This window comes from Oryx dammah, unplaced genomic scaffold, assembly GCF_014754425.2.
Source record: "Oryx dammah isolate SB20612 unplaced genomic scaffold, SCBI_Odam_1.1 HiC_scaffold_28, whole genome shotgun sequence".
Classification (NCBI taxonomy): domain Eukaryota; kingdom Metazoa; phylum Chordata; class Mammalia; order Artiodactyla; family Bovidae; genus Oryx; species Oryx dammah.
This window is the reverse complement of record NW_024070212.1, coordinates 15,635,351-15,659,524: the sequence shown is the minus strand read 5'-3', so window position 1 is coordinate 15,659,524 and position 24,174 is coordinate 15,635,351. Positions and strand designations below refer to the sequence as shown.

Below are 24,174 nucleotides of genomic sequence, written 5' to 3'. Positions count from 1 at the left end.
GGACCGGGGATGGATGCGGCTGGGAGTGGGTGGGGCGGGGATCGCGGCCTCGCAGTGCTGAGCATCCCCGGGGTTAAGACCCTCCCCCTGCCCCGCACAAAAATGGCGGCTCCCGCCTTCCCCCTTCCTCACCCCTCCCCAAAACCCCCTCCCGCCCCCCGCCCTCTCCTGCCACCTCCGTCACTTCCGCCCCGCCGTGGCCGAAACTGACACAAAGTAGCGGGCCGAGGCCCCGGGGGAGAGGGGCTGCCGCTGGGGGGGGCGGGAGCCCGCGGGGAGGTGAGCCGAGCGCCCCCCGCCGCAGCCCCCGGCATGGGCAGGACGGGGCCGCCGGGGCGGGCGCCGAGCGCCGAGCGCTGAGGTGAGGCGGGGGCAGCAGCCCGGGAGCGCGGGGCCGGGAGGGCCGGCGGAGATGCGGCTGCGGACTCGGGGTTGGAGTGGCCGGGGAGGATCGGGAGGGGATGGGGAGTCGGAGCTGCCGTGAGACGGAGGTGAGGGACTGGATGGCTGGAGGGAAGGTGGTGGTGGGTGCCTGAGAATGGGGGAGATTCGGGAGGCCGTCCGCAGGACGGGAGGGTGGGGTGCTGGCGGGGCGCGGGACACCATCGAAGGGGCGCGGGAGTGCCGAGGAGGAGCTCAGCACCGCCCAGAGAGTCTTGGGGGTGAGGAGCGTACTCGGGGTCCGAAGGTTTGGGCGCCTGCAGAAGGGAGTTAGGGAATAGCAGGCTTTGTCTCTGTAAGGTGGAGGTCTCTGTGAGTGAGGAAACCTCTGTGAGGTTCAAGGAGAGGTGGTAGCGCTGGGAGTTCGGAGCTGGGAGTGAGTCCCGGGTTCTGTCCTTGACGATGGAAAGCGGCCAGGTGTCGGTGGCAAGTGAGCTGGGGGTCCTGGATTCCCTTCCCTTCTGTTTGCCTAACCTGCCCATAAATATCCCTTGCCAGTTTCCTCTGAAACAAGGGGTCAGACCTCCTGGGTTTCGGCTGGAGGGGAGCAGGGGCCAGGCCTAAAGGAGGAGCCGGTTTTCCTCCATGGAGCACTGCCTTCTTCCCAGAGCTGGCTATTTTTATCCCAAATGTGGCTGCAGAGGGGGCTGGGGCAGGGTGACGGGGCAGAGCGACGTGGCTAATGGGCCTGGGTTCAGAAAACCCAGGCTGTGTGAGACTGGGAAGGAGAAGTGAGAGAGGGTCCCTGTTCCCAGGTCTCCCTCCTCCCTTTCCTTCCTATTATGGGCCCCCAGAGGGGGTGAAGTCTAGGGCCAAGCCAGCTTTCAGTCTCCCCAGGGTCTCAGAGGTAAAACAACTTTCCTGGTTGGTGTCCAGGCTTCTGACTCCTGAGAGCCTTGCCGCTCCTTCATTAACTCTTTCTTAGGATTCAGACCCAGATCTTGGGGCTGACAGTGCTTCTAGATGAGGGTGGGGCTGGCTATGGAACTTGTGATGCCCACCCTTGCATCCTCTCTTTTAACCTCTCCCTTCTTGCCCCACCTTCTATGACTCATACAGTAGACTGGGTGGAGACCCTGGCTGGGGGCCCTGTAGGAGGGCTTGGCATCTTGGAAGAGGTTTTTCTTCCTGAGCCAGGCACCCTTGGTTGCCAGAGTTGGGGAGAGTCAGAGAAGTATTACCTGATTGAGGTTCAGGAAGGGAGTCCAGCTTAGTGAAAGAAGAACTGGTATGGATGACAGCCTTGCCCAGAGTGTGTAATTATAGAGGTTGGGCAGACAGACAATTAGTATCTCTTGGGTCTGACAGGCTGGAGGAGTGTTCCCAGGAGGCTGGAGACAGGGGAACCAAAGGGGAGGAAGGCTCTCCACCCAGACAAAGAAAGAGGAGGTGACTAGAGGACCCAGGACCTGGCTGGCAGTTTCCTTTGGGTCAGGCTAGGATGAGGCTCTGTGACTGTGTCTTACAGGCCAGGCCTTTTACCTTTTTTAGGTGAAAGGAAGAACATGGGGAGATAGAAGCAGAAATCCATCTGATGTTCCCTGAGTTTGCAACCCAGTGCCATACTGACTATAGACTAGGCTTGGGGTGGAAGAGAGAGAGAGGGATGCCTCTCCATCAGGGTTGAGAAGACCCCTTTGTTGGTCCAGAAGGGCAGCTGTCCCAGACTGAGAGGAAGTGGTTTGGGGACTGTGTGTGCAGGAAGTGAAGGCCATGCCTCTACAGTGAACTCCCCTAGAGGAGGTGATAATGGAAGCCTTAGTAATGGGGAGGGGGGGAGTGGGAAGATCATAAGCTTTTTGAGAAGGGTGGTGCCTGCCCACCGTTTCCTGATGCTCTGCCAGGTGTTTCCTGGCTCATGTTCCCTCAGCCCCACCCCTTGGTGGAAATTCTGCTTTCCAGTAAACACAGGCACCCACTCATTGCCACCAGGAGAGCACCCAGGGCATCCATGGTCCCTGGGGTGGCTACTTTTGGAGCTGTGCCCCTCCTGTCCATATCTGGCCTCTTCTCTTTGTGCCCTTCCTTTCCCTGCAGGTCTTGGTTTTTATAAAGTGTGTGTGCCCCCATGTTATCCAAGGCAGAGGCATTGGGGGAGGTGGTGGGGAAGTCCCCTCTTTTTCAGGGACCTGTTGGGGCAGTGAGAGCAGAGAGCTGGTGTGGAGTTAGTGGGAAAGGCTGGAGAGGGGCAGGATAGGAACTGGGGAGGAGTCTGAAAAGGGGAATGAAGGGTTACCCTCAGCTTCCTGACCTCACGCACTTGTCACCTTCTGCAGGGTCTCCCATGGGATTGCTGGGACCTTGCTGGGTGAGATGGCACTGTGTGCAAAAAAGCGCCCCCCAGGTAAGACAATCAGAAGGTGGGGGTCAGGGGGAATCCCTGGGACCATCTGGAGTGGGTGTTTTTATGGCTCAGGGAGCACAGGGACGACAGGTAATGGGTCTGAAGGAGAGTAGATTGCAGCCCCTATCCATCCTAGGGGAAGCCTTAGGAAACTATACTTCTTCCCCTTGATTCTCTAAGCTGGTTTTTCCCCCAGGAGCGTGCTGAGGACTTGCCCTTCACCCCCAAACACATAGACTTTTATCTCGGGGCACCTGGAGCGCCTGTTCTCTGTTTTGGGGAGTCCAGGGTGCTGTGTTCCCGCCGTCACCCCTCTGTCCTCACACTTCATCTCCTCCCCTCATTTTCCCAACCATCCCGGTCCTTCTTGTTTTCCTGCGGGCGGGGGTGGGGATGGGAGGCAGTGGGATGAAAACGGTTGCCCTGGACAACGCTGGCAGTCCCCTCACGCGCATTGGCCGGGCGGAGGGAGGCGGGGCTCGGTGCTGGCTTTCGCCTACGCGGCGCGCTGGCAGGCGGCTGCCCCTGCAGTCGGGGGAGCGGGTGGGGGCGGAGCCTGGGGCGTGCGCGCAGAGTCCCGGGCCACTCAGCGCGCGCCTGCGTCCGCGGGGGGCGTCGGGGGCGGCGGCGGCGCATCTGAGCGCGCGGCGTCGCCGGGTGCGGGCGGCCGCGGGGATGGCCGGGGCTGCAGGTGGGGCACGCGCCCGACGGCCGGGGCTCCCCTCTGAGCGGCCGCAGCTCCTCTGCCTCCCCGGGGGGCCGCCCCGTCGGAGCCGCTGAGGCCGAGGACAGACCGACAGACAGCCCGCCCTTCCCCCCGCTCAAACTGGGGTCATGACGGTCCCCAAGGAGATGCCCGAGAAGTGGGCCCGGGCCGGGGCGCCCCCGTCCTGGAGCAGAAAGAAGCCCTCCTGGGGGACAGGTAACGGGAGGCAGCTACTGGCAACTCTCCTGAGCCCTTCCTTAGTTTCCGCCCCCCCCCCCCATTCGCTTGTCACCGGCCTCCCCACAGCGTTCCCATATCCTCTGCAGACCCAGAGATCCTGGCTCCGAAGGGTCTGGTGTCTACCTCTCCCTTTGCATGCTCGTCGTTGACTGCGCAGGCGACTCAGCCTGACGGTCCCCTTTGGGGAAGTTTTGGGAGTAAAGTGACCAGGCGGGGAGGGAGCACTCTGGGCAGGCAGAGGATGCTGTGGTCTGAGGTTTTGCTGCTGCAGTGCGCTCTGCAGGCTGCTGGGGAGAGGGAGGGAAGGCGTCCGGAATGCTGCTTGATAGTTCAGGTCAGGTTTGTCATGATGTTTATTGCCTAACCAGGGTACCCCGTTTTTCAGCCTGTGGTCACGACCACCGGAGTTGGGCTGGAGAACCCATCTAGGACCCTTCCTAGGACACCTCTATGTTCTGGGACCTGAACTTGGTGCCTGCAGTCCCAGATCTGTGGGTGTTCAGAATAGGTGTAGTTCGTTAGTCACTTGGTTAGTGACAGATGTGTTGTTTTAGGGGAAATACGTGCAGACAGCACAAGAAAGGTTACAGTGAGAGAGCGACTGCTTCAACTACATCCCATTCGTCCCTCTTTCATCTCTGTCTCAGTCTGCATGACCCATATCCCTGACCACCCCCTCTCCTACTTGAAGACGAGCTTTGAAATAAGATGATGTCATCGTGGGCCAGTCAGAAGCTGCTGCTGGTGACACGTGACGAGCAGAGGCGTCTGTAGGGGGGACTGCACGTGGGGCTGGGATGCTGCCTGCCGCAAAGCAGTTCCAGGGCACCGTGACCCTCTATCTTGCCACCCACCCTACCCACTGGGTTAGGAGGAGGGCAGTACCAGGGCTGGAGCTGTGGGGGGAAGCTTAGTGTCTTCAGCTGCTATTCTGGAGATTCCCAGGACCGTTAACTCCTACAGAGTTAATTAAAGGGATGGGGGCGAGAAACCGGTGCCCCCAGTGGGAGACCTTGATGGTTGTTGGTGAGGAAAGGAGAAAGGCATCCTGTCCTGTGAGTGTCACACCTGCAGAGCCTAGTGGTCAGGCCGGTGGTGAGAGGTGGACTAGAGGGAAGAATTCAGTGACACCTCAGGTGTGCCACTCAACTCCTTAAAACTGTGTGCCATGGAAGGAACCAGGGGCCCTCAGTGGAAAACCCACAGAGTGGGGTGGGCCTGACAAGGTGCTGGGCTGGGCCTCAGTCTGCTCCTGACTGCGGCATCATTCTCTTGCAGAAGAAGAAAGGAGGGCGCGGGCCAATGACCGAGAATACAATGAGAAATTCCAGTATGCGGTGAGAGGCCCCAGACCACCTGTGCCCTCTTCCTGGGTCGGGAAGGAAGGACAGGTGCATCCTGTCCGTCCTGGGTGGGGGTGGAGGGCTGACTGCTGGGAGGGTGCTTGGGGGAGGGGAAGGCAGCCTCCTTGCCACTTGTCATCTGCTGCTCTGCTGAATTTTTCATGCCCTGACCTGTCAGTGAAGCGGGATCCCATGAGACCATTGACCCCATGAGACTCTCTTCTCTCCTCCTTTTTCCCCCTCTTATACCTCCTGGCTTTTAGGGACAGAGGTTTGGAAAGAGTAGGTGGAGAGGGCAGCCTCAGTCTGGTTCTGGGTTGGCATTGGAGGGCGCCTCACAATCTTCTCTTCCCCCCGCCACAGAGTAACTGCATCAAGACCTCCAAGTACAATATTCTCACCTTCCTGCCTGTCAACCTCTTTGAGCAGTTCCAGGAAGTGGCCAATACCTACTTCCTGTTCCTTCTCATTCTGCAGGTAAGCGACCTCTGGTAAAATCAAACCCTTTGCAATTAATTCACAAAGCCGACTAAAGTCAAGGAGGAGAAAAGTCTGGGGCAACCGAGGACAGGACCTCAGAGGCATGCGTTCTCGGTCCTTTTTTTCCAGTTGATCCCGCAGATCTCTTCCCTGTCCTGGTTCACCACCATTGTGCCTTTGGTTCTTGTCCTCACCATCACAGCTGTTAAAGATGCCACTGATGACTATGTGAGCTGCTTTCCTTCTTACACTGTTCCCCCACCCTCCATCCCCACCCCACCCCGGCCCCGCAACTTGCCCTCCTCCACTTAGCAGAGTTCCTCAGCGACCTTACCCTCCCTAACCTGGTCCACTAGGTCTGTGGAATCTTGGCCGAGAGTAGGGTGGGGGAGCCAGGGAGGGAGTAGACCCATGAACAGGTGTATACACGGTGGCACCCAGCATGTTCTGCTTCCTGCTGATCAGCTGAGTCCCTTGGTGCAGGAGAAGGTGGCTTACCTTGCTTTCCTCTCTTCAGTTCCGCCACAAGAGTGATAACCAAGTGAATAACCGCCAGTCTCAGGTGCTGATCAACGGAATGTGAGTGCTTGTTGAAGACGGAGGGCCTTGGGAGGGAAAAGGGTCCCCTGGGAACTTCTCTAACTGCTGACGGCCTTTGCTCTTTCTTCTCCTTGCCTCAGCCTCCAGCAGGAGCAGTGGATGAACGTCTGTGTTGGTGATATTATCAAGCTAGAAAACAACCAGTTTGTGGCGGTAAGGGGCAGGTGCCCCTCTAGGCCTACAGGGCTCTCCCCCCACTTTTTTTTGGGGGGGGGAGCAGAAAGGAATGATTCTTGCCTGTTGACAATTGCGTCTTAAACACTCATGGGAGGAAACTTTCTTGAGTGGGAAGCTTCTGTGTCATAGTAATATGCCTCCTTTCTAGCCGTTCATGTCCTCGGGACTAAGCAGACCAAGAATGCTTAGTGGAAGGAGGGATCATCAGAGAGTCCATCGGGGTGGAGGTTTGGGTCTTCGGCCTTCTCATTAGGTTTTCTTTCTAGGCGGATCTCCTCCTCCTTTCCAGCAGCGAGCCCCATGGGCTGTGTTACATAGAGACAGCAGAACTTGACGGGTGAGTTGCATGCTCAGTGTGTCCTCCTTCCTCCTGTGGGCTAGCGGGCTTGTTTCTGAAAGTGGTCCCCAGGTCTGGAGTCTGTACCTTTTGGAACATCTCTGGGTAAGAAAGGCTTTGGGTGTGTAGAAGTGTTACCTACCCAGTAATGCCTGGGGGTGGTGATGCTCCTTGGTCAGGTGTCCCCAGGTAGAATCTAAAGGAAAGGAACGGAATCAGGACTCAGGGACACTCTCCTTCCAGAGAGACCAACATGAAAGTGCGGCAGGCGATTCCAGTCACCTCGGAATTGGGAGACATCAGTAAGCTTGCCAAGTTTGATGGTAAGTAGTATTGGAGAAGCAGCTTTCAGGCAGAGGAGATGTCTTGGGTTTGGGGATCTAAATTGTGCCTTCTCTTTTTGGCTTCTTTTTGCTGTGACTGTGCAGCTCCCTGGACTCTTTTGGGTGGTTGGGGAGGTGCCGAGGGATTCAGGAATGCTGAGGGGCTATCACTTAACTTTTGAATTGATGGTCATTTCAAGAGCTCATGGCTGCCAGCTGCCTCTTTGCTGTACATGTTGAGAGAAATTCAGCTTATTTCTTATACATGCTTCTTCTAACAAGACAAACTATGTAGCATATAAAAGAGAAAGCTCTCCTGCCCTCCAGCTCTAGCCTCCTCAGGGTTGTCGGGTTAACTGGCAGTGTAGTGCGTATTCATCCACACTTTTCCCTCTGTTTATGTGAGCGTAAATCAGTGGCATGATACTGTACTGAAATCTCTTCAACCAGCATTTCTGTACTTAAATTCATCATAAGTATCTTATCACATCTCTATGTAAAGAAATTTATACCATTCTTTTTCATAACTATATAATGTTTCATAGAATTGAGGCTTTGTAATTTATTCAGCTCCCCCGACTGTTCAGTTGTTTCAGTCTTTCGCTGTTCAAATAATGCTTCAATAAAATTCTTGCAAGCTATGTTATTACCTCTGTAGAACGAGTCCCCAAACTGGGATTACTGGGTCCGAGGGTATGTGTGCTTTTAACAGGAATTCGTGCCGCCTCCTTCCTTCCCCAGAAAGTTGCACCAGCGGTGTGAGGATGGGCCCGCATCCTAACGCCCTCTCACCGCAGCTGGTTTTTCTGTGCTGTTGTCTCATGGTCAAGCTACAGACCACACCTCAAGCAGGTGCACTCCTATCTTCCCTTTAGGTGAAGTGATTTGCGAACCTCCCAACAACAAGCTAGACAAATTCAGCGGAACCCTCTACTGGAAAGAGAACAAGTTCCCCCTGAGCAACCAGAACATGCTGCTGCGGGGCTGTGTGCTGCGAAACACCGAGTGGTGTTTCGGGCTGGTCATCTTTGCAGGTGAGCCTCCTCGGGCCCAAAGAGAGAAGGGCAGGAGTGGTGCCTCTGCTGGCCTTCAGGAACGTGGGAAGAGACTGGAGTGGGTCCTGGAGCCGAGCCTCTCATCCAGCCAGTGACTCTCTTCCACCCTGACGTCCTATAGACTGGATGCCTGGGCAGAAGCCTAGAGGCAGATTCGTTGCTTGGCTTTCCCAGCCCTTCCCATGCCTTTCTAGGTCCTGACACTAAGCTGATGCAGAACAGTGGCAGGACAAAATTCAAGAGAACAAGTATTGATCGCCTAATGAACACACTGGTGCTCTGGGTAAGGCTTCCCACAAACGGTTCCTGCCTCTGCCCTTCTGGTTGTCCTTGGGCGGGTCCTGTTACTCCCATCTCTCCTCCCTGGTCAGTAGTCAGTCTTCAGGTTTTAGCTTTAAAGCCACTGGCAGGTCAGCCACTCAAAGGCAGTGTTTATTTCAGGCTCCTTTTGGATTTGGAAGATGTTATTTAAAAAACCTTTGGAACATGTATGAATGAACAACTTAAAGTTAAAACAAATCTTCCGTTCTCTGGATTCCAGTTATGATGGTGACTTAGTCTAGCATGTGACTTTCTGTTTGCTTTTGCCAGGGACAAGGCAGCCTTCATGGGGATGGAGAGGGAATTAAAAGAAAAATTTCCATTTGGATGATGGAGAACAGGGTCTTTTCCCCTGACTTCCAAGAGCAAAGGATCCCAAGGGAAAAGTTTCTGTTTTAGTTGTTGGCAGTTCCTGAATCCTTCTCTTGTTTTGCTAGAAACCTGAGCTCCTTGTCGAGCTCCGCTCCCCTTCTTGCGCCCCCACTGCCTGCTGCCTGCCCCCCACATGCCAGCTTGCAAAGGCTGGGGCCAGCCTCCTGTGAGACAGTTTCCTCCCTTAAAGGGTTTGCAGAAACCCAGTTTGAGAGGCTATCAGGCCAAGACTCTTATCGCCCCCTGGTGGTCCTTGGGCATCAGGATGGTTTCTGCTTTGCTTCAAAGCATCTGGAGTGGAGGCAGCTTGGAAGGTAGATGTCTGAAATCACGCAGTGGTCTCAATTTTTTTGTTTTGAAAGCTTTCTTATGATTCTTCTTCAAGCTTTGTAGGGTTTTTGACTATTAAGAAGTCTACATTTATGAAGACACAATTTGTGTCCCCGGTTAAAAATTTTTTTTGGTTGGGAAATCCCTGGTGATCCAGTGGTCAGGACTCCACAGTTCCACTGCTGGGGGCAGGAAACTAAGGTCCCATTGGCTGTGTGGTATGGCCAAAAAAAATTTTTTTAAAAATTTTTGGCAACCTGTATGAGATAATGAACATTACAGAAACATGTTATTTTTGTTGGCTTGTAGAGACTTAGCTCTGGTAAATGGGTGATTTCCAGTAGGCCTCTTTGGTATGTTGAAAGTAACTTATCTCGACCCTTACCACCTTTGATGTCTCCTGAGGGTTCTAGAATATCAGAATGGATACTACACAACCTTTTCAGCTTCCTCAGAATACAGTTGAGAAAAGCATTGCAAGAGAAGGCCACGTGCCGGTTGATCACCAGTTCTGGGTGCTTCCCACTAGAGCATGTGACCATTTTAAAGATTCCTGAGCCTTTGAGGGCTCTGGGTACTGATGGTAACCTTTAGGGCTCTGGGTACTGATGGTAACCTTCAGGGATTCACTTGGTTTTGAGGACTTCCTCAGGGCTTCTTGGTTTTGCAGCTTAGCCTCCACTTTTCATTCCTCTGCAGATTTTTGGATTCCTGGTCTGCATGGGGGTGATCCTGGCCATTGGCAATGCCATCTGGGAACATGAGGTGGGGACGCGCTTCCAGGTCTACCTGCCCTGGGACGAGGCGGTGGACAGTGCCTTCTTCTCTGGCTTCCTCTCCTTCTGGTCCTACATCATCATCCTCAACACCGTCGTGCCCATATCACTCTATGTCAGGTATGCTGTCTCTCTGCCCTGGGGCCTCTCCAGGGAGCTCAGGTGGTCTCTGGGCAGAGTCTTCTCCGCCGTGAAGGTGAAATCCTCGAGAGGGAACTTGGGGTCCTCTCCTTCCTGTGCTGTGAACATTTTATGTTACCTGTTCATCTTCACGGGCAAAGCAGACTTCACTGCAGTTTTCTTGGCACTTTGGATTGTATTAGAACAAAAATCATGTTGATTTATATAGCACATACTTATCGCATGCTGACTGTGCAAAGAAGCAGGCTAGGTGCGGTGGCACAAAGATGTCCTAAGAATGGATTTCCTTCCCTCCAGGAGCTTCAGTCTGGTAGAGGGAGCTAAATCTAAATACATTATGAAACAAAATGGGAACTAGTGCTGTTAACAGTCATCCTACCTTCAGTGTTATGCTCATGTGTGAAGCGAGGGGACACAGTTGATGCATAACATAGCCTCTGCCTTCAAAAGCAGCAGACTGGTGCAGGAGGAGAGGTGCAGACAGTGTAAGACACCTATGCATCCCACTGAGATACCCCAGAGGCACAGAGTGCCATGAAGATGGGAAGCGCATTACTCTCCATGCAGTTAATCAGGGAGGACATCTCTGAAGAGGTGGCTGTTGAACGGGACTTTGCGTGGTGGCGGGGAGGGGTGAAGGTGAGCCTGGAGGAGAGGGCTGGACACAAAGGCACGGAGATAGGGACCTCAGAATGGTTCGTCCTGGGACAGTTCGGCAGGAGCATGGACCCTGAGTGGGGGCCTATGAGACAGAGAGCTGGGAACATAAGCATGTTCCCTGTTGTGAAGGAGCTTGAATCTTTACCAGTGGACATTCACTCAGGAAACCATTAAAAGATTCTTTTTAAAAAAAATCTAAAGAATGCTCTAGGAAATGTTGGCTGGCAGTGGCATATAGCATAACTAGGAGTAAGAGGACGTCTAGGGTTTTTTTGGGAAAGAAACTGTTAACAGGGAGTAAAGCGAGGAAGGGGGAATGCTGGAGGAAGAACAAATGGCAAGAAGAGATCTCTTTGTATTTAGTGCCTTGCACTTGAGACAAGAGAACCTGTGCCTTTTTTAAAATTTATCACATTGTAGACTTTATTGTTGTTATTTTTTTGCCTGTGCGGCTTGTGGCATTTTAGTTCCCCGTCCGGCCCCGGCCCTCAACGGTGAAAGCTCAGAGTCCTAACCACTGAAACACGAGGATCCCAACCTGTGACACTGTTGAGGACATTAGAGGGATGCTCAGAACTCTTCCCTGATGGTTTCTCTTGTTCACAGCTTCCCCAGATAGTCTCCTTGGATCTCCCACTTGCACCCGAGTCCTAGTGCTGCTGACAGTGGGCAGGAGATAAGGAATCTCTGTGCTGAGGGTGGACAGTGGGGTTTCTGTGAAGTATTAGGAGGAGACTCAGAAGGCTTGGGGTTTAGTCCTGCCCCCTCAATAGCCACCTGACCTCAGGCAAATCCATAGTCACTTAGGGCCTCGGTTTTCTCACGTAAAATGGGACAAGTTCCAGCCTCTTCATAGGAACATCTTGGTATAATAGATTGGAAAATACATTTTTAAAATTAAAGTGTAATTTCATTTTTAATGGGACTTCCCTGGAGGTCCAGTGGTTAAGACCCAGTGCTTCCAGTCCAGGGGGTATAGGTTTGATCTCTGGTCAGTTGGGAAAACTAAGATCCCACATGCTGAGTGACATGGTCAAAAAACTATTAAAAAAAATTTAAATTACTGTACAAATAGCAGGTGGTAACATGTCTATCATTATCCGCGACTCTGGTTCTTTGTTGCTATTTAAATCTTTTCTTGTTTCCAATCTGAATCTTTTTTTCCATCTTTGGACTTTGCTGTCTGTGTTTTGTATTCAAGTTCACGTGAAGCCCATGGTAGCTGCCTGAGAAAGTTTCTAAGTCTCCTCAGGTTACAGTGTGTGTATTTGGGGAGGAGGGCAGGGAGGGGACGCTTGATCAGCTGAGTGGGGCATAGGCCACGAAGGCATTTCCAGCTGGCTCAGTTTTGGCCTGGTAAGGGGATCCTGACAGCAGCCCCAGTCAGGTGGGAAGCAGGGTTCCGGATGTGGCCTCATTGCTTGGCTGGCAGGACCCAGACGTGGGGCCGTTTCTGAGATGCTGACGGTCCAGATCCCGGAAGGCATTGCCTTGTAAAGAGGATGACATGAACCGACCTTAGGAGAGCCCCACGCTGGTGTAGATTGGGGTTGTTCCCCGGACTCTTGAGGCCCCATCCCCTCCTGGAGTCAGCATCTCAGTCTGCCCCGCGTGCTCCTGAGCGCCCCAAGTTGGCTTGTGCAGCCCAGAGCCGGGCAGCTTTGGCTCGGGCAGCGAGGCGGGGGCTCCAGGGCTGCCTCGGTTTCCTCTCCCTGCAGGGCGTGTGTGATGCTGTGGCCCGCGCAGCACCCTCATTATTTCTCTCTTTTTTTTTCTCCTTCTTCCCTTTTGCACTTTCTCTTGTTTTCTCTGCATGGTTTCTGTATTATTAGCCCAGAGGTAAGAACTGGTCGAGTGCCTTGTCCGCAGTCCCTCCTCCTCTGCCTGTGCCGTCTGTCCCGCCTGCCCAGGCCCTTTGTACCTTTTTGTCTGGAGGGCATCGGAGGGTCGGGGTCGGGGACCCCCTTTGCCGGCCGGGCGTAGCAGGCTCCACCTTCAGTCTCTCCTTGCCACCCTCCCCCGCCCAGGTGTCCGCTCCGTTCTCGTCTCTCCCCAGGTGGAGGGCCTGCAGCGAAGGCCCATGGGGGTGGGGCCCTGCTCCCCTCCCCGCCCTCAGCCTCACCTCCTGTCCCCTGTGCAGTGTGGAGGTCATCCGCCTGGGCCACAGCTACTTCATCAACTGGGACAAGAAAATGTTCTGCATGAAGAAGCGGACGCCTGCCGAGGCCCGCACCACCACCCTGAACGAGGAGCTGGGCCAGGTGGAGTACATCTTCTCCGACAAGACGGGCACCCTCACCCAGAACATCATGGTCTTCAACAAGTGCTCCATCAACGGCCGCAGCTATGGTATGGCCACACCACTGGGGACGAGGGCTGGAAGGACCGTGCTGCCGGGGCTCCCACACTGGTCTCGACATCTGGGCTTTACTTTTTTCCTCCTGGGGTCCGTGGGGCCTTGAGAGGGTCTGCTCTGCACCCAGATCAGGAGGCAGATCCTGACGGTGCTCCCCCCTCTCCTCTGCTGGTGCCTGCACCGCCTCTCAGCTCCAGGCAGTGGGGCCGCTCCTTGGTTGTTTGAACAGAAGCCCAGGACGCTGGCCGCTGGGCACCCCAGGCCAGGTGGGACCTTGTCAGCCCTGGCGGAGTGCTAGCCTCTCCCCGTGTTGCTGCCCAGGGCCCCTGTGAGTCTCTGGAATGTGACTGTGGCCTTCCCAGTGTGGCCCCACTGCAGTGGCCTAGTGGCTGAGCTGCTGGGATGGCTTGGGGACAGGGTGCGTGGGGTCTTTTATGCCAAGTGAGCCCCTCTCCTAACTGCTTTCTGTACTAACCCAGGCTTGGAGGCCAGCGTGTGAGGCTTTGTCTGTTGCACAGGCCTAAGAGCCGAGGGGCCTGGAGCCCCAGGGGCATGGGTGTGGCATTGGAGCTGACCTCTGGGGAGAGCCGGAAGGGGGTGGGGATGGGGAGCCGAGAGAGTGCCGCGGCTTTTGAGTCCTGGTGTTCTGAAGACCCAGGGTGCCTGTGCCTCCTGTCTTTGTAGTCAGCCGTGTTGAATCTGGGTGACGTTCACTCAGCCACAAGGGTCGCGGGTCCCAGGTGCCCACGGGTTCTGTGCTGGCGGCTCCTCCCCCTGCTCTGACACTGCTCCTCCTTCTGTCCTGGCCATGTGTAGGTGACGTGTTCGATGTCCTGGGACACAAAGCTGAATTGGGAGAGGTAAGGTCCAGCCTCCATACTGGTTCTCGGTGCTAGTTAACACAGGGTGCCTGGCCAGGGTTGGCATAGTCAGGGGTGACGTGTTGCCTGGCTAGGGCGTGGAAGCTGCTCGGAGGAGATGGATGTGGTAAGGAAGACTCGGTGGCACAGGTGGGAATCTCGAGGTTAGCAGTGGACAGGATCCTGGTGGGGACCGCCCCACCCCTCCCCAGGAAGCAGCCTGGGGACCCACCCTTTCCTGATCGTCCTCTTACCTGCTGCAGAGGCCTGAGCCCGTCGACTTCTCCTTCAATCCTCTGGCTGACAAGAAGTTCTTATTTTGGGACCCCACTCTCCTGGAGGCTGTCAAGACGGGGGACCCCCACACCCACGAGTTCTTCCGCCTCCTCTCCCTGTGCCACACCGTCATGTCAGAAGAGAAGAGCGAAGGTGAGCCGAGGTGCTGGCCTGTGCCTCCCCTGCCCGACTTGGACTCTCAAGCCTATGGCCTGGCCACCTGGGGTTTCCTGGGCAGGAACGCGGCTGGTGGCTGAGAGTGGGGCCACTGACACCACGTGTGTCCCTCCTCTGCCCCCAGGGGAGCTCTACTACAAAGCCCAGTCTCCGGACGAGGGGGCCTTGGTCACCGCAGCCAGGAACTTTGGCTTCGTATTCCGCTCTCGTACCCCCAAAACCATCACTGTCCATGAGATGGGCACCGCCATCACCTACCAGCTGCTGGCCATCCTGGACTTCAACAATATCCGCAAACGGATGTCAGTCATAGGTGAGGCCAGGATCAGGCTGCCGGGGCCATTTGGGGGCAGCATGCAGGCCTGGGATGAGTGAGGTGTACTGGGTGACCTTGGTGTGTTGCAATTCAGAGGCTTTACCTATCTGAATATCCCATTCTTTCCTGGGACATTTTCCCCCTGCTCCACTGACAGTGCGGAATCCAGAGGGGAAGATAAGACTCTACTGCAAAGGGGCTGACACCATCTTGCTGGACAGACTGCATCATTCTACCCAAGAGCTGCTCACCACCACCACCGACCATCTGAACGTAGGCATGAGGAAGGGGGCCCTGTGGTTCTCCTGCTCTCGGTGAGGTGGTGGGAGACTGGGGCCGACTCTGGCTTCTTTCTCCTTCAGGAGTATGCGGGCGAAGGGCTGAGAACCCTGGTCCTGGCCTACAAGGATCTGGATGAAGAATACTACGAGGAGTGGGCCGGGAGACGGCTCCAAGCCAGCCTGGCCCAAGACAGCCGGGACGACCGGCTGGCCAGCATCTATGAGGAGGTCGAGAGTGACATGATGGTATGGTCTGCAGAGTGGGCCGAGGGTGGGTGAGGAGGGCCTGGGCCTGCACTCTTGTGCTAGGAGCGCTTGTGGTTATTTTCAGCTGCTGGGTGCCACAGCCATTGAGGACAAGCTTCAGCAAGGGGTTCCGGAGACCATTGCCCTCCTGACGCTGGCCAACATTAAGATCTGGGTGCTGACTGGAGACAAGCAAGGTGAGAGGCCTGTAGGGCAGAGGAGACTGCACCTGCATACAGCACCATGGGGTCCTGGCAAGCCTAGAACACTGGGCTGGCAAAGTGCACCGGCTTTGTCGGGCCCGTCCAGAGCGCCTCACTTTCCCTCGGTAGAGACGGCCGTGAACATTGGCTATTCCTGCAAGATGCTGACGGACGACATGACAGAGGTGTTCATCGTCACTGGCCACACGGTCCTGGAAGTGCGGGAGGAGCTCAGGTAAGCAGACCTGGATGCTCTGTACCATACCTGGGGGTCACGCACGGGTTTGCTGATTGGGCTTGAATCCTGCTCCTGTCTTGGCCGACCATGGTCTCATTTCCCCTTCACAGGAAAGCCCGGGAGAAGATGATGGATTCGTCCCGTGCTGTGGGCAATGGCTTCACCTACCAGGAGAAACTTTCTTCCAGGCTCACTTCTGTCCTGGAAGCTGTGGCTGGGGAGTACGCCCTGGTTATCAACGGGCACAGCCTGGTGAGTGTTGCCACCCTTAGCTTGGGCAGGATCTTTTCAGAGGGCGGCTGTTATATCTTACCTTGTTCCCATTCCCTGGACTTCACTGGGGCTGTGGTCTTAAAGGAGTTGATCCCCAGGTCTCTCCTGGAGCACGTGGAGTTCGCTCAGTGCTGTCTGTGTTCCAGGCACACGCGTTAGAGGCAGACATGGAGCTGGAGTTTCTGGAGACAGCCTGTGCCTGCAAAGCTGTCATCTGCTGCCGGGTGACTCCCTTGCAGAAGGCACAGGTGGTGGAACTGGTTAAGAAGTACAAGAAGGCTGTGACCCTGGCCATCGGGGATGGAGCCAACGACGTCAGCATGATCAAAAGTGAGTGTGGACTGTGCACCTGTGGCGGCTGGGCCCTTGGGCAGGGAGAGAGACCCAGGGAGGAGTGATGACGGAAGGGGCGGGCCAGAACGTTGTGGGAATCTGCAGTGTGCGACCGTCTTCATCTTCCTGTTGTCTCTTGTCCCTGCAGCAGCTCACATTGGTGTGGGCATCAGCGGGCAGGAAGGGATCCAGGCGGTGCTGGCCTCCGACTACTCCTTCTCCCAGTTCAAGTTCCTGCAGCGCCTTCTGCTGGTGCATGGACGCTGGTCTTACCTGCGCATGTGCAAGTTCCTCTGCTATTTCTTCTACAAGAACTTTGCTTTCACCATGGTCCACTTCTGGTTTGGCTTCTTCTGCGGCTTCTCAGCCCAGGTAACGAGTTTCCCAGTCCCCTGGCGTGCCTGTCCTTAAGCTCCTTAAGGACGGAGATTGTCCTGTTCCTTGCTTGGTCCCCTTAGGATCTAGCTATTGTCTGATGCATGCATTAAAAAGAAAAAAAAAGACTTGTTGAAGGAGTGGAGAGCAAGTTCCAGAAAATTCCTCAGGCCTCCACTTGTGCCACGTTGGCTGTCTTCCTCCACCTCATTTGTAGTGAAGAGAGACTCTGCATGTTCACCTTTTTCTTGCTCCCTGTTCTCTTTGCAGACAGTCTACGACCAGTATTTCATCACCCTTTATAATATCGTGTACACCTCCCTTCCAGTCCTGGCTATGGGGGTCTTTGATCAGGTATGGGGGAGTTGGGTGCCCGAGTGGGTTGGGAAGAGGGACATTGCTGCGAAGGAGCCACCCAGTAGCGGTGGGCATGTGGCACTTGTGCTCACTGCCTGTGGTCCCTGGGAAGGCAGTTCCGTGAGCTGGGCAGCTGACTGGGCCTCCCTCTCAGCCACTGCCGACCTTAACTTCCCTGGGTTGCTGAACAAACATTGACTTGGGGCAGTTGGCTTGAGGTTGAGTCTAGCTGCCAAAGAATTTAGAAAAAGGAGGCAGGGACAAAGTCTGCCCTTGTCCCCCGCTGAGTTGGGCAGCTTCTGAGCCTCCTGTGCCACTGGCCTTCTGCACACAGGATGTACCAGAGCAGCGGAGCATGGAGTACCCTAAGTTATACGAGCCAGGCCAGCTGAATCTCCTCTTCAACAAGCGGGAGTTCTTCATCTGCATCGCCCAGGGCATCTACACGTCCGTGCTCATGTTCTTCATCCCCTACGGGGTGTTTGCTGAGGCCACCCGGGATGATGGCACCCAGCTAGCTGACTACCAGTCCTTTGCAGTCACCGTGGCCACTTCACTGGTCATCGTGGTCAGTGTGCAGGTAGGAGGTGGTCCGGCAGCTGCCCCCACTCCCAGAGTGAGTGAGCCTCCTGTCACTACAGTTCTGTTCCTGGGAGGGGGACAGGGTTTGGGGGGGATGCTCCTTCTGCCTGTGACGACTGCTTTTTGCAGATTGGACTGGATACTGGCTACTGGACAGCCATCAACCACTTCTTCATCTGGGGCAGCCTGGCAGTTTACTTTGCCATCCTCTTTGCCATGCACAGCAACGGGCTCTTCGACATGTTTCCAAACCAATTCCGGTTTGTGGGTGAGTCCCTCTGGCTTTCCCTTGAGTCAGTGGAGGATCACAGTCATTCTGGGACTAACAGGGAAGGTACGCATTTATTCAACACTCCTTATATGTCACGTATTCTGGATGGTGCCATGGGGCTCTAGGTGTATCTGACCCAGCCCCTGGCCTCTCTGGGAAGGACTGGTACAAGAAATGATACAGAAATCTTATTTGAGGGATTGCAGAGAGGTCATGAGTGGCAGAGGGGCTGGAGGAGTGGAGCAGATGAGGTTGGAAGGTAGGGCTGAGGCAGAGGGTTAGGGATGAAAATCAGTCCAGATATTTTATAGGTCAAGGCTAAGAACTTAGGGGTTTTTTTCACTTGTAATTTTTATTTATTTTTGGTTGTGCTGGGTCTTCGTTGCTGCTCATGGGCTTTCTCTAGTTGTAGAGAGTGGAGGCTGCTGTCCAGTTGCAGTGCACCGGCTTCTCATTGTGGTGACCCCTCGTGTTGAAGAGCACAGGCTCCCAGTCTCTAGAGCATAGGGCACATGGGCTCAGTTGCTCCGAGGCATGTGGGATCTTCCTGGAGCAGGGATCAAACCCATATCTCCTGCACTGGCAAGCAGATTCTTTACCACTGAGCCACCAGGGAAGCCCAGAACTTTGGATTTTAGAGGGTTTTGAGCAGGGAAATGTCATAAACTGCTTTATGTTTCTAAAGGCTCACTCTTACTGTTTTGTGGATGATAAAAGGTGGAGCACAGAGACTTCCCTGGTGGTCTAGTGACTTCCCTGGTGGTCTAGTGGCTAAGACTCTGAGCTCCCAATGTGGGGGGCTCAGGTTCTATCCCTGATCAGGGAACTAGATGCTGCATGCCCCAACTAAGATTCGGCACAGCCAAATAAATTTTCAAAAGAGGAGAAAGGTGGAAACCTGGGGAGACTAGCCAGGAGGCTGTAGCAGCAATGTAGCAGGTGAGAATGATGGTGGCTTGGAGTAGAGTAAAAATGGTGGAATCCCATAGGTATTTTGGAAATGGAGCTGACAGATTGGATGGGGCCCTGAGATGGCTGGGGTAGGAACCAGGTTGACTTCAGAGCTTTTACTTGGAGCAGCTTAGTGGGTGGTAGCATCTCCTGAGGCAGGGAAGATGTGGAGCAAATTGGGAACAGAGGAAACAGTAGTTCACTTTCAGCTGTGTGAAACTGAGATGAACAGAGATGTCAGGTTAAGGCAGTTTAAAGAAAACAGGTCTGGGGACATCGCTGATGGTCCAGTGGTTAAGACCCTGAACTTCCACTGCAGGGGGTATGGATTCCATCCCTGGTTGGGGGACTAAGATCCTGTATGCTGTGCAGCACAGCCAGAAAACCCCCACAAAAACAAAAGCAGATCTGAAGTCTTGGGTAGAGTTTGGAGCTGGAATCCAATTTGGAGATAAACATTTGGGGAGCAGAGAGGCCAGAGATGACTTAAGTTTTGAGACTGGGAACGTGGGGCTGCCAGAAAAAGAAATGGGGAGCTCTGAGGGGCTGCCCTTACGCCTGCTCTGTGCCTCCTGAAGCACCTGGCTCCTCCTCTCCCAGGTAACGCCCAGAACACCCTGGCCCAGCCGACTGTGTGGCTGACCATCGTGCTCACCACGGTCGTCTGCATCATGCCTGTGGTCGCCTTTCGGTTTCTCAGGCTGAACCTGAAGCCGGATCTCTCAGACACGGTGAGAGGGCGGGCTGTCTGCTGTGGGGATCGGAGGAGGCGTGTGCAAACACTGCTGCAGTTTCCGTTAAGTGTGTGGGTGGTGGTCCCTGTGCCTGCCCAGTCCCCGGTGCTCTGGGTCCCTTCTCCGAGGTAGTGTCTGATGCTCGCGCGCTGACAAAGGCTCCTTCCCTCATGCTGCCCCGCTCCTGCCAGGTCCGCTACACCCAGCTGGTGAGGAAGAAGCAGAAGGCCCAGCACCGCTGCATGAGGCGGGTGGGCCGCACGGGGTCCCGGCGCTCTGGCTACGCCTTCTCCCACCAGGAGGGCTTCGGGGAACTCATCATGTCTGGCAAGAACATGCGGCTCAGCTCCCTGGCGCTCTCCAGCTTTACCACCCGCTCCAGCTCCAGCTGGATTGAGAGCCTCCGCAGGAAGAAGAGTGACAGCGCCAGCAGCCCCAGCGGTGGGGCCGACAAGCCCCTCAAGGGCTGAAGGCCAGAAGGCGGACGCTCCGTGCCGGTGATCAGTCAGCTCACGTGGGGCTGGCCGGCCGCCGAGAGGACAGCATCTGTCTCAGAGCTGCGGGTCCTCATTCCTTACCTAGGTCCTCATCCCTTCTCTCCTGGTAGACTCTGTCCTGCTGGGCCTGCTAGGAGTGGCTGGGGCATCCCCAGCCCAGGGCCCTCCGAGCAGCTGGGAGGGTGGAGGGGGAGGGCCCCAAGGTTAGAGTGGGGCTGGGGCATTGGCCACCAACCCCCACTGGGGGCTCAAATGTGGACCCAAAAGCAGTAGAAAACCTGTGAGAGATTGTGTCTGCCCCTGTCCTGCCTGGGAGCCCACAGGGAGACCATAATCTCTGTATTTTTTTACTCCCGCTCCCCAGAGGGGCCCTAGAGCTCCTGTTCCTGAATTACACAAGAATGTATCATGCCGGGAAGCCAGAGACCTGCTGGGGCCCTGGGCCCCTCACAGTGTGTGTGTCTCTCTTTGATTTGTGTCTGTCCAGTTTGGTTCTGTTTTTTTTTTTTTTTTGGCAAGTGGAGGCGGCCTTTATGTGACTTGTATGTTGTGTTGGTGTCTTAACTCTCTGGGGGAAGGGGAGGCCGGCACAGCCGGGTGCCCTGGCCTGGCTGGGAGGGGAGCGGCTTGGGAGGAGCCCTCCAGCAGCTGGTGCCCTTGCGGGACCAAGAGGCCGACCTGGGAGGGAGCTGCCCATCAGCCAGAGGCTGTTGGGAGGATATACGGGGGGCATCAGGTCCTGTCTCCTTCCTCACCTTGAGAGTGAAGCGCTGCCCCCTCCCCTACTCCCCCCGCCCCACACAACTAACTCCTGGGTTCCGTAAGTCCTGCTGGTACCGGACTGGAGCCTGGGAGAATGGCCCGTCCTCAGTGACCGAAAGCTGGGTGTGATAAGTAATCCTGAAAACATTTTCTTTAATGTCAAATTTAGACCCACGTTCATGGGCAGAGTCCATTCTGACTCTCCTCCCTCCTCGTCGGTGTTTCCGGCACCTGAGGCGGCGCCCGGAATGGGAAGCTGAGCCCTGCGAGCTGAGGCTGCAGGGAAGCCAAGCTCTGCTGCTCCTGGCAACAGCGGTCCCACCCGCTCCAGGCCCGGCTTCCGGCAGGGGGTGCTCAATGACAGCGGAGCCGAGGCTCGTCAGTCTTTCCATGATCCACACCTACGAAGCTCTTCCCCAAGTTAGGTGTCGCCCAAGTTAGTTGCCACCAAATCAACCTTGGGCAGAACTTTTTCCATGTGGAGGGGGTTACTCAGGAATGGTGTGGAGCTGGGAGTGAGGGATGTGGTCGTCCCATGGGAACTGGAGGTGTTCCGGTGAGGCGGGTGGGGTGGGCAGGGGCTGGAGGTGGGGAAAGCTTGACAGGGAAATTCCTTTTGGCCACACGGTTTACAAATTCAACATCATGTCTGTCTGTGTGTCTCTCAAGGTGAGAGTCTGATTTTTATACCAAAGAGGAAATGATTTTTTTTCATATTTGGTTTGTCTATATTATATAAATATAAATATATATATATATATACAGTTATATATATTATTTTTTTGGTTCTCTCTCGTTTTTTAGGGAGGGAGGAAAGTACCAGGTTGCATTGAGCTGTAATTAAGGAACATTCTGTATAATTTATGACACATTTCTATACTTGCAAAAATTATATCATTTTATGGATATAAGAGAAAAATGCCTTTTTATAAAATCTTGATTTCTGAAAAGTGTGTGGTTTGTCTCTTTTCTGATGCCTTACCAAGATTGGTGGTAAAAGTAAAGACAGAAAACTTTTCTTACAGAATTGGCTGGGTAGATGTGGACCTAAGTGAAGAAAACCAAATCTGACTGGCAGGGTAGAGCCTCTCCATTTGCACACCTCAGCTGGAAGATGGGGCAATGGGCGGGACTGAGGCAGGTCACAGGGACTTTGTGTTCAGCTGATGGCTGGTTACTTAGGACCTTGACTGTTTGCTTTTCCAAACAGAAGCCAAACTCTCATTCCTAACACACCAGAAGGCGGGTACACATAAGGAAAAGTACTGAGTAAATTTTTTTTTTTTTTATTCCCACCCCGTGCCATTCCCGTTGGCACAGGCTTCATAGCCTCCCATCTTCCTGGCTTTTCACAGAAGTAAAGATTAATGAGCCTAAGTATTAGAGACGAAGACTGCAGGAATTTAAGGTTAGCAGATAAGGTGAGCTTTCTTCCAGTGAGGGAGATGGGTGAGGAACCCGGGGAGCTCGAAGCCAGTGCTGGATTCTGATGCCCATCGACACGCCTGCCCCAACCTTTCCTCTTCTAACCAGGCTTCTCTGTTGTGACAGTCTTCTTCCTCCCCTTCTTCCTTCTCAAAAACAGATTTCTAGGAATTCCCTGGCAGTCCAGTGGTTAGGGCTCAGCACTTCCACTGCAGGGGGCCTGGGTTCCATCCCTGATGGGGAGATAAGACCAAACCATGGCACGGCTGGCTGAGAAAAATAGAGATTTACAAGTAGGTGCTCAAGCTTGGAGCAAAGACGTGGAGATAAAATCAGTTTTCCTCTTAAAGAGGAATAGTCCAGCGGGGAATAGCACATGACCCCCCAGAGATACAAGCTGGTGCCTGCCTCCACACAGGAAGAGCCTGTCTAGGTACCAGTCAGCCTCTCACCAGGGTCTTTCTGGACCCCTGAGCCTCAGGCAGCAAGTAGTGGCATCTGGCCTCAATCCCCAACCCCCAGGACACAGAAACCAGCCTTAATCCTTTGAGGCTGGCTAGGCGCCCAACTTTCCTGTTCTGCCACCTTTCACCCCAACCAGAGGGCTGATGCCCCCTCCCGCGGTGACCAATCCTCAGTGTCTCCACCCCCACCTCCACTGCTGATCTTTAGGAGAGGTTTCAAAGTGCTATTCAAGAATGTTCTCCCCTGCAAATGAGGTCTCCCCTCTCCCAAGATCCCATTATGCATATGTGAGAGGCCGGGTCTGCTTCCAGACATCTTTTCTCCCATCCACTCAGATAATCCATCTGTTCTCCTGGATTTCCTGTTTTCCTTCCCTGCACTCACTGAGGACTTGGGTGCCTGGCCTACTATCTTCTCCCTTCTCCCACCATCGCCCCAGTGTCTGAGAAATCTGATGCCCTGGCTTTCTCCTCCCGTGGCTTGCTCACTTCTGAGGGTGTTAACCTCCTCTCCACAAACCGGCACACTCCCTTGGGTGCCCCACTGTCATTGGGAGGGTCGCTTCTGAAAGGTCACAATCCAGCATTTGACTGCCTGTACCCTTCAGCTCCTCCACTTTCACCCTCTACTCTCAATGCATATTACAAACTCCTCCATCTCTCCTGCTCGCACAGCTCCTTTGTTACTTCTTAGCCCAGCCCAGAGCCTGTGGTCTGCTATTAAATCGCTCTGCCTAGGGTGGGAGGTGGGAGGGGGGCTCAGGATTGGGAACTCATGTACACCCGTGGCGGATTCATGTCAATGTATGGCAAAACCAATACAGTATTGTAAAGCAAAATAAAGTAAAAATAAAAAATTTTAAAAAAAAGATTAATGAAAAAATAAATCGCTCTGCCCAGCAATACTCTGATGCTCGGTAAACCTGCCCTGTCATGTGGTAAACTGTCCATGAAGAAGGAGAAAGCCTCATGACCATGTTGCATAGTGTGTGTGTGTGTGTGTGTGTGTGTGTATGTGTTAGTTGCTTAGTCATGCCTCTTTGTGACAACATGGACTGCAGCCCACCAGGCTTCTCTGTCCTTGGGATTCTCCAGGCAAGAATACTGGAGTGGGTTGCCATGCCCTTCTCCAGGGAATCTTCCTGACCCAGGGATCGAATCCAGGTCTCCCACATTTGAGGCATATTCTTTAAGGTCTGAGCCACAGGGAAGCCCCCATGTTGCATAGAGGAGCTGGGAATTCATGGTCTCCCACCTCAGCAGGACTGTCACACTTTGAGGCAATGCTGTGAATCTGCTCACTTTCCTTCCACTTCTTTTCAATGACATTCCTAACTTTCACCTCTTTCCTCAACTCCTTCCCACCACCTCCCACTCTACCCTATGCAGATGTCTCTACCTCCTACTTCACAGAGGAAAATAACTTCTTCCGCTTTCTTCATCACCTACAAGTCTCCACAGAGGCGGGGCACTCAGCCCCCATCCTCTCATCTTCCATGATCCTTTGTCCTCTTTATTTTACCTTCTCCGCCCTCACCCATGGTTCTTCTT

General features: G+C 54.5%; 1 protein-coding gene across 5 annotated transcripts; it reads left to right on the top strand.

Annotated features, from left to right (window-relative positions):
• The first annotated feature begins 199 nt into the window (after window positions 1–199).
• ATP8B2 (ATPase phospholipid transporting 8B2) lies at window positions 200–21,684 on the top strand. 5 transcript variants are annotated; one of them, XM_040230443.1, is made up of 28 exons: window positions 200–361; window positions 2,718–2,785; window positions 5,010–5,068; window positions 5,438–5,551; window positions 5,684–5,782; window positions 6,072–6,133; window positions 6,235–6,307; window positions 6,598–6,668; window positions 6,912–6,991; window positions 7,867–8,025; window positions 8,241–8,329; window positions 9,769–9,965; window positions 12,787–12,995; window positions 13,819–13,862; window positions 14,126–14,291; window positions 14,440–14,628; window positions 14,789–14,904; window positions 14,994–15,158; window positions 15,244–15,355; window positions 15,491–15,596; window positions 15,710–15,851; window positions 16,019–16,202; window positions 16,354–16,577; window positions 16,851–16,934; window positions 17,272–17,517; window positions 17,649–17,787; window positions 19,342–19,472; window positions 19,667–20,039. In XM_040230443.1, the coding sequence occupies exons 2-28, from the start codon at window positions 2,755–2,757 to the stop codon at window positions 19,943–19,945; spliced, it is 3,570 nt and encodes a 1,189-aa protein (XP_040086377.1). In that variant the 5' UTR covers window positions 200–361; window positions 2,718–2,754; the 3' UTR covers window positions 19,946–20,039. The 5 variants fall into 5 exon arrangements, with proteins under 5 accessions (XP_040086377.1, XP_040086378.1, XP_040086379.1 ...); XM_040230444.1 differs by lacking the exon at window positions 200–361 and adding an exon at window positions 408–491; XM_040230445.1 differs by lacking the exon at window positions 200–361 and adding an exon at window positions 576–871.
• Window positions 21,685–24,174: the final 2,490 nt, after the last annotated feature.

Excerpts from the sequence above, each read along its gene's own strand:
- ATP8B2 (XM_040230442.1), top strand. The coding sequence starts at position 3,620 with ATGACGGTCCCCAAGGAGATGCCCGAGAAGTGGGCCCGGGCCGGGGCG. Across the intron at positions 14,292-14,439 it reads GTCAGAAGAGAAGAGCGAAG|GGGAGCTCTACTACAAAGCC; the intron begins GTGAGCCGAGGT and ends CTCTGCCCCCAG. Across the intron at positions 15,356-15,490 it reads GCTGACTGGAGACAAGCAAG|AGACGGCCGTGAACATTGGC; the intron begins GTGAGAGGCCTG and ends TTCCCTCGGTAG.